At 41.2% G+C, this 9018-nt stretch overlaps 1 protein-coding gene and 1 non-coding gene across 2 annotated transcripts; both read left to right on the forward strand.

Annotated features, from left to right (window-relative positions):
* Positions 1-2986: 2986 nt before the first annotated feature.
* On the forward strand, positions 2987-3820 carry LOC128593913 (uncharacterized protein C4orf3-like). Its single transcript, XM_053602297.1, has one exon. It carries the CDS (start codon positions 2987-2989, stop codon positions 3215-3217), a length of 231 nt encoding a protein of 76 aa, XP_053458272.1. The 3' UTR covers positions 3218-3820.
* Positions 3821-7357: 3537 nt separating this feature from the next.
* LOC128595254 (U6atac minor spliceosomal RNA) lies at positions 7358-7482 on the forward strand. The gene has a single exon (XR_008382893.1). It is a non-coding gene; the product is annotated as a U6atac minor spliceosomal RNA (small nuclear RNA).
* Positions 7483-9018: the final 1536 nt, after the last annotated feature.

A 9018-nucleotide genomic window follows, 5' to 3' on the forward strand; every position in this document is an offset into this window, starting at 1 on the left:
TCAAAACTCTTTCCCCCATTCCTACAGCCCAGAGGTGGTCCCTGCATTCTGTTTTCTTTAACTGTATGTGTGTGATACATGTGTGTGTGTTTACATGTGAACATACGCACATACGGATACACGTGTAATTTCTGAAAGACAGGATCATACTATACCTTGTATTTGGAATTTACTCAGCCAGTTGGAGATACACATCGTTTCTGATGACGTTGCTGCCGGTGGTGCTGCAATACCATGCTTGTACACACAATTCTGCATGCTTAGTATCTGCTCAGCTAAATAATTTCCCAGAAATAGAATGTCAAGTTCAAAGGGAATGTACAGGTAAAGTCTGCACTACTGACAAAAAAGTCAAACCTATTTCCGCTCCCACCAGCAGTGCGACATCCTGTGATGCTTTACTAAGAAGTTCTACTGTATCCAAGTTAATACAAAAGATGGAAAGCCTCCATCGTTTTAATGGCTGAATGCTATTCCATAGTACACATAGACCACAGCCTGTTAATCCATTTCTGGGTTGGTGTTGCACAGTTTCTCGGGTTGATTCCACATCTTGGCCATTGGGAATTGAGCTGCCACCAGATACAGACTTAGACTCACTTAAAACTGAAAAGGGAGGGCGGCGCCTGTGGCTCAGTGAGTAGGGCGCCAGCCCCATCTGCCGAGGGTGGTGGGTTCAATCCCCGCCCCGGCCAAACTGCAACCAAAAAATAGCCGGGCGTTGTGGCGGGCACCTGTAGTCCCAGCTGCTCGGGAGGCTGAGGCAAGAGAATCGCGTAAGCCCAAGAGTTAGAGGTTGCTGTGAGCCGTGTGACGCCACGGCACTCTACCCGAGGGCGGTACAGTGAGACTCTGTCTCTACAAAAAAAAAAAAAAAACTGAAAAGGGAGCTTTGTGATTATCCCCCTCCCCCTCATGGGGATGGAGTCTCTGAAAGCCCAGGTTTAAATGATATTTACATGTAGATCTTCATGGCTTTGAATCAGGCAGTGATTTCTTAGGTAGGACATCAAAGCAGAAGAAACTAAAAATTGCTAAGTTGGATGACACCAAAGTCAAAAGCTTCATGAAGATCATCCATAGGATTGAAAATATTTTCAAATCCTGTATTCTGACCAGGGTGTAGAATCCAGAATATGTGGAGTGGCCGTAAAGCTCCACACTATTTTAAATTGCACACATACTTTATGGCTTTACACAGACTTTGTATAAAGAACTCTTAGCATTAAAAAAAAAAAAAAAAGACAAACCACCTTTAAAATGGGCAAAAGATTTGAATAGACATTTCTCCAAAAATGTGTATCAGTAACCCATAAGGACATGAAAGGATATTTAACATTTTTAGTAGTTACAGGAAAAAAGCAGCTCAACACCATAACGAGGTATCCCTTTATACCCACTGGGTTGACAATAATACTAATAACAATAAATGGAAAACAGCAGGTATTGGAGAGGAAGTGAAGAAAAGGAAGCTTTCATTTTTTGCTGGTGGGAATAGCCAATGGGCAGCCAGTTTGACAGCTTCTCAAAGAGTTAAAACAGTTACAGTGTGACCAGCGATTCCACTGAAAATACGTGTGCACACGAAAACTTGTACGCAGATGTTCATAGCAGCGTTACTCATAACCGCCAAAAAGTGGAAACAGCTCAGATGCCCATGAACTGAGAAGTAGGTGAATGAATGTCCTTACAGCAGGCTGGTATTCATCCATAAAAAGGATGGGGATGCTGACATATGCCAGGGCACAGGTGAACCTCAGAAAAAAGAAGCCACACAGAGGCCCCCTGCAGGAAATACCTGGTATCTGCCGATCTGCAGAGACAAAGGGATTAGTGGCTCCCAGAGGATGGAGGCAGGTGGGAAGGGACTTGGCTGCTCAGGGTGCAAAGTGTTCTGTAGAGGTGACAGAAATGTTTTAGAATTCAATAGTGGTGATGTCTGCACAACTTTGTAAATACACTAACCACCACCCACTCTGTATTCTTTTCATAAGGTCACCGAAAGCACAGATCTTAGACTCGGGAGGCCTGGGTTTAAATCCCAGCACTATTTATTTCTAATTGTGTGAACCAAGACAGGTCATTTAAGTTCTACCTGTCATTTTTCTCATCTCTAAAATAAAAGTAATACCCATCTAAGCTATTAGAATGGAATGAAATTGTCACTGCAAAATTACCTAGTTCAGTGCCTCCAATACTGATTTTCCACCAATGTCTGTTGAATTAGAATTAGAGAAAGACAAATAGGCCTTGTGGGCACACTCTGATGCGTGTGCGTCACTTGTGTTTGTCATGGGCAGTCAGACTCAGGTCAGCGAGTCCTCCTTGAGCAGCTCAAAAGGAAGACGCACACTGCTCTGAGAAGCAGCAAACTGCCTGGGGTCAGTCCTGTCACTGTTACTGATTGTACCGCCATGGATATTTCACTCAATATCTCTGTATTGTAGTGTCCCCATCTGTAAGTGCAAATAAAAATAGTAACATACTTTATAGGGTGTTATGTTAAATGGTACAAAATAAATGTTCAGGAAGTATTAATGTAACCAGCTCTATAAACAAATTTCAATGACCCCTATATATTTTTATAATCTTCTTCCTCCCACGTTTTAGATTTTCAGACCAGTAGGGCATGATAACCACAACCCTGAAGCTTTTAACTAACTAATTGACCTTTCAGAGTTGTTTCCCAGAAATGGTGGACCTTCTTCAGGACAGGAGCTGAGATTCTGAAGGCTCCCTGGCAGACTTCTGACACCAAGACTCATCCCCCACCGCCCGCCCTGATGCACGTAGCCCCTCTTTTAAAAGCCAGTGATCTCCATCAGTCAAAGAGACAGATTTGAGACTGATTCCTCATTCTCCCAACAGGCGTCTTTCAAGTTAAAAAATGCCCTTCTTTCTTGGCAATCCTCATCATGGTCTTAATAATTCACTCTTTGCATGGCCAGTAGCTAAACCTAGACCAGAGCCTCCTTGAGCAGTTTCGATGACATTAATATTAGTCAAGAGGCGCTGCTGCTGGAGGGAGTTGGAGGTGGGCGCGGCAGTGGTACCCAGGCAGGATGATCTCCGTGAGGCTGGAAGGCAGGAACCCAACCTCCATGTGCGGCCGCAGTCTGGGTCAAACAATCTTCGAAAACACTCCTACTGGTTGGATCTTTGGCTCTTCATTCTTTTCGACGTGGTAGTGTTTTTATTTGTGTATTTTTGGCCATGACTGGTTTGCTGATAGCTGGCTTCTGGAATGAATTCTGCAGTTGACTACAAACTTCTTGAAAAAAGAAGACAGGATTGTACAGCAGAATTTCAAAACTCTATGGGACTTTCATTTTAGACTTTTCTTTTGCTTATTTGGAGAACTCTATTAAATGGGCAGGATCTTGCCCATTCATAAATAAGTTCTTAAAATTAGACCCTTTAATTCATGTTTAAAAACTTTGTAACATCTGGTGGCTTTACAGGGTTGACTATAAAAATATTTGTATTTAAAGGTTTAGTGATTCATTAGGAAATAGAGTAATGTCTTTCTTTAACATTTTAAGGGTTGATCAGGGTTTAATATGCTGAAAATGATATGGTGAATAATAATTTGAGGTATTTATAAATTCAAAAGTAAATTATTCAAAAGTGAAGGAACAATTTTCAGAGGAGGAAGGGAGTATTTTTAAGATTGCAGAGAAGGGCAACAAAAAAGATACACAGAAAATGTAGGCCCGCAATTTGTTTATTGGCTCTAAGCACCAGTTTAATTTTTATTAATAGGTAAAGTGAGCATCTTATGAAAAGGTATGTCATGGGCGACAGGTTGATGTAGTCTTAGAAAAAGTTGTTAATACCCAGTGTTAGAAAGCTGCCTTGCACGTCCTTTTACCTGGATGTTGTCTTTCTTCCTTTCAAACTCTTGAGCCCCTAACGTGTCTGTAACTTACTTAAATATTTCAGCAACATCAATGTGATTATTTACTCATTCAGCAGAAGTTTGAGGTCTCTTTGGCCAGCGTTATCATAAGACACAGTGAACAAAACAGACAAAAATTCCTGCCTTCGTGAGGCTAGAGGTTAAGGTTGTTATTCAGCTTTCGTTAGTGTGTGTGTGTTTGATGTGTGGCCCAAGACAATGCTGCTTCTAACGTGCAGCAGAGAAGAAAAAGGGTTGGACGTGTCTAAAGGACACAGACCTGGAATTTCACTGAATTTACTAAATAGATTGTATCACTTGTTTTTGCAGTACTTGCTAATAATTTTATCTAATAAATGTATACTTACGTAAAAAAAAAATTATTAGTCAAAATGAGGAGCAGACGAGACGTTAGCTCCTTGGGGCAGGTGTCAATGTCTTATTCTTCCTTGTGCCTGTAGGGCCTGGCACAAAGTAGAAACTCAATAAATGCTTGTTGAATTGACCATGATCTTCAATAGATAAGAAAGAACCAAGCTCAGGGCCGTTACCATTGTTAAATCCCACCTCCAAGTTAAGCTAACTGGACAGTGTCACCCAAACATACGAACCGAAATTCTGGCAACTATTCCTTAGAATTAATGCGAAAATGAAATCTTTTATCTCATTTAGTTTGTACTTAGCGAAAGCCTTTTAAAATACTAATATCACAACTTTAAGAACAACTTTCTGTTGGTTGTGATACTATTCTTGGGCAATGTTTGTTGAGCCTGTATACTCAGCATTTAACCTAGTCCCAACTTCATTTCTCTAGAAAAAAATACCCTGATCTGTAATACCTTTCTTTCTTGATCATAAAGAACTTACCAACTGAACAGAAAATACTCCTTTAGAGATAAATAAACCTGGACCTAGGCTAATGGGTCTCCCTGAATTCCTTGAAGTTAAGTCATAACTCTGCAGAGGCAAGAATTCCTGAGGTCTCTAGTTTCTCTCTGTTTTTGGCTTTGATTTCCCCTTTGCAATAGGACAAGCAAACAGTTGCTCAGACTTTGAATATGTCCAGTTTTGAAGAAATTATCACCCAGGCAACTCGGAAAGTTACAAAGTTCTTGTTGAGGCAAGAACTGTCTTCTTGCAGCTGACAAACATTGATTCCAGTTCAACTAGCATCGGGGACGTGGGAACTAATCTGATTCTTCCTCCAGTAGCTCTTCAGATGCCTGAAGATATCTGTCATATCCCATTTGAAACACCTCTTTTTCTCATCCATCCTCACAGATTATGGTTATGGGACATAGGCATCTCTTAAAACTATGATACGCTTAAATGAGTCTTGTAAATTTGGATGGTTGAGCAATGGGAGTAATTTTCAAAACAGTCACATTAGGTTGAACCATATGAAATGTCTCCCTTCTCTTCTTGTTTGGACTTGCAAAGACAGCGATTTCATGTGGCTCAACCTACACTTTCCCCAGTTCTTCCCCCTCTGCAAATTTCACTAGTGTAACTTCTGTGAATTCATCCTAATCTCTAACAAGTGTATTTTGCCAAACAAGGAGTACTCAAGAATTGCCCCAATATCTGTCTTCCAGGGTCATCCGTTCATCAACAATGGACAGAGTCTCACTCTGTTGCCCTGCGTAGAGCAACGTGGCCTCATCACAGCTCACAGCAACCTCAAACTTCTGGGTTCATGCAGTCCTCCTGCCTCAGCCTCCCTAGTAGCTGGGACTACACAACACTTAATTTTTCTACTTTTAGTAGAGACAGGATCTCTCTCTTGCTCAAGCTGGTCTTGAACTCCTGAGCTCAAGTGATCTTCCAGCCTTGGCCTTCCAGAGTGCTGGGATTACAGGCATGAGCCACCACACCTGGCTCATCAAAAATATATTGAACATCAAATACTAGGCATTTTGCAAGACACTAGGGGTACAGTAGTGAGATCAATTTCCCACTCCTACAGTATGTAGAGTCTGGTGGGGAGTCCAACATTAATTACATAGTATCACAAATAAATGTGCATTTACAAGAGCTATTACTGAATCCCAGCCTCTTCCATGATAAACATTTAATGTAGTTCCTCTAAAGGATTTCATTTTGAGGCCTACATCTCAAAGATGCTAACAGATGTTAGCCATAAACAAACCCACAAGAAACTAAACAAGTTAACTTCAGTGAATAACGTTTTAAAGTATTATTCATCTGACTGCCCAGAGCGACAGTTTGGGTTTGGCATACTTAATGCCTAGTTGTCCTTCCATGAAGTAATTAGTCCTGGCTCTTCCACTGATAACTTTTTGGATTAGAAAACCTCCGTCTGTCACGCGAATGACCTACAAAATTTGAATATTGCAAATAGAGTTTTGGGGGAATAAAGGAGGAGAGGAAGGTGGCATGAGAGTTGGGAAGCAGAACAGACCTTAGTGATTATCCAACTTAGTTTTATTCTTAGAGCTAAGACTCCACTGACTTTTTTTTTTTTTTTAATTTTTCCCCTGAAAAATGTGTGGAATCTTCAGATGGTGGGATTTAAATCAGAATAAGGTGATTCAAAAAAGATGATTTTACTCTGATGGAATTCAATGTGAGAAACTGATCATGAATAGTGCTTTTACTTTTTTTTTTTTTTTTTTGAGACAGTCTCATTATGTCACCCTTGGTAGAGTACCATGGCATCACAGCTCACAGCAACCTCCAACTCTTGGGCTTAAGTGATTCTCTCTTGCCTCAGCCTCCCAAGAAGCTGGGACTACAGGTGCCTGCCACAAGCACAGCTATTTTTTTGTTGTTGCAGTTGTCATTGTTGTTTAGCTGGCCTGGGCCAGGTTCAAACCCGCCAGCCTCGGTGCATGTGACTGGTGCCGTAACCACTGTACTACAGCCGCCGAGCCGTGAATGCTACTTTTAAAAACTGGTTTTACTCACTGTGGGAAGAGAACCATAGCCACATTTAACAAGCAACTGTTAAGTGGCTACTGTGTTCTGAACTTTGTGCTACCAAGTAATCACAACCCCAAGAAGAGATGTAATTTCTGGCTGTTTTCCTATAAGGAAAGATAGGACTTTGGCCACATCCATGTCTGGTCGTTTTTACAGCAAGGTTGAATGCTAATTCCTCAAAACTGAGATGGAATAAAGCCTGGTGTTAATCTACAATCCTCATCCACAGTGCGCCCCACAGTGCATAGAAATGAATGGGAACTTCAGTCGTCATTTCTGTCAGCACGAGCTGCTTTTTCTCTTGTTTTCTCACAGCGCCTTTCTTGACCTATGGTTTGTACTTATTTCATTCCCACTGTAGAACATTGTTGCCTTGTCTATTTCCACAAGTAGAATTTGAGCCTCTGGAAATTCATCCTCCCATCCAAAGCCCCTAAGCGGGTGCCTAGGTCATACTAATTGTTCAGTGAATGTTTATTGAAGTGTTTTGGTGGGATCAATGAAAAGTTCAAATTGGTGGTGTATGAAAGGAGAGAAGGTTGGCACTCCTCTTGACAAGGATGGAAGAGGCCCTGGGGCTGACAACACTCATACAGTTAAGGCATTGCCACCTACTTCATGGCATCTAACCATCATTTTAATATGAACATCATAGAATATTATGCAGTCTTAAAGAAAGATGGAGACTTTCCCTCTTTCATGTTTACATGGATGGAGCTGGAACATATTCTTCTTAGCAAAGTATCTCAAGAATGGAAGAAAAAGTATCCAATGTACTCAGCCCTACTATGAAACTAATTTATAAGCACCCACACTTCCATATGAAAGTTATAACCCAACTACAGCCCAAGATGAAGGGAAAAGAGGAGAGGGAGGAGAGGGGAGGGGAGCAGGGAGGATGGGTGGAGGGAGGGTAAGTGGTGGGACCACACCTATGGTACATTTTACAAGGGTACATGTTAAATCTACTAAGTGTAGAATATAAATGTCTTAACCTAATAACTAAGAAAATAAATACGGTGAAGGCTATGTTAACCAGTTTGATGAAAATATTTCAAATGGTGAATAAAACCAGCACATTGTATCCCATAATTGCATTAATGTACACTATGATTGTGTACAGCTACACTATGTACAGCTATGATTTGATAAAAAAAAAAAATAAGAAAGAAAAGAAAAGTTCAAATTGTTCACCTGACTTTCAGAATAACATTAATCTTGAATTAGGGATACAAAATTAAAAGACATAAAAGAGGAAAAAATTTCCAGGGCACAAAGTTAAGTGTTAAAGTGTGCAGTTCAGACTAAAAAGGGCCTAGGAAGGAACCAGACAAGGAACCACGTTGCGTGCTGTGGGGAGATTTGATGGTGTAGACTCTCCCAGTCCTCTAAGGAGGAGTTGGTAAGTCAGGGAAGGGTGAGGAGCCAAATATTTCTAAAGTAGGTTCTTCTCCCCAAACCAAGTTTTAGATATCTGAGCAAATCAATTCACTCTTTCATGCTTCCATTTCTCCAGTAAAACGATTGGGTTGAATTTGATTAATGACTTGTAGAACCATTTTTTTAAGCAATAGCAATTATTCCTTGGTGGTGGGAGGGGACCTTCAGGAACTCTCTTGGCCATCACCTCACCTTTCAGGTTGCTCCTAGGCTTATCAGCTGAATCCACAGATCACAATTTGAAGACTATCAATCCAAGGAACTTCTAGTGGCCCAGGTGACAGGACAACTCCTCCTAATGATCAATGTACACAGGGGAGGGTCGGTGGTGTGACAAAGCGGGAACTGAGCCTGTGCTCACAAAGCATTCAGCACTGTGCCTCACACGCAGTGAGCACTCAAGATGCTGTGCAAACAGACGTGTGTGGGGCCATGGGCTGCGTGCCTGAGGCATACACGATCACAGAGAGCTGTGCATGGTGGTCACCGTGTTCAGACTCACTGCAGCAAAAAACATAAAACCATTCCAAATCCCTCCAGAGGGGAGACAGGATGAGCCCGGTAACTGGGGAACAGAAGTCTGGCAACTACCCAGATCCCTCAATTAACTCATATTTTCTTTTTAATTAGAATATAATCTTGATATTACATATTAGAGAATCATATGCAATACAGGTTATAGTAGGTTACAGAGTATAAAACAGGTTATAATAATGGTATTGTAGCTATTCTTAGGA

This window comes from Nycticebus coucang, chromosome 9, assembly GCF_027406575.1.
Source record: "Nycticebus coucang isolate mNycCou1 chromosome 9, mNycCou1.pri, whole genome shotgun sequence".
Lineage (NCBI taxonomy): Eukaryota > Metazoa > Chordata > Mammalia > Primates > Lorisidae > Nycticebus > Nycticebus coucang.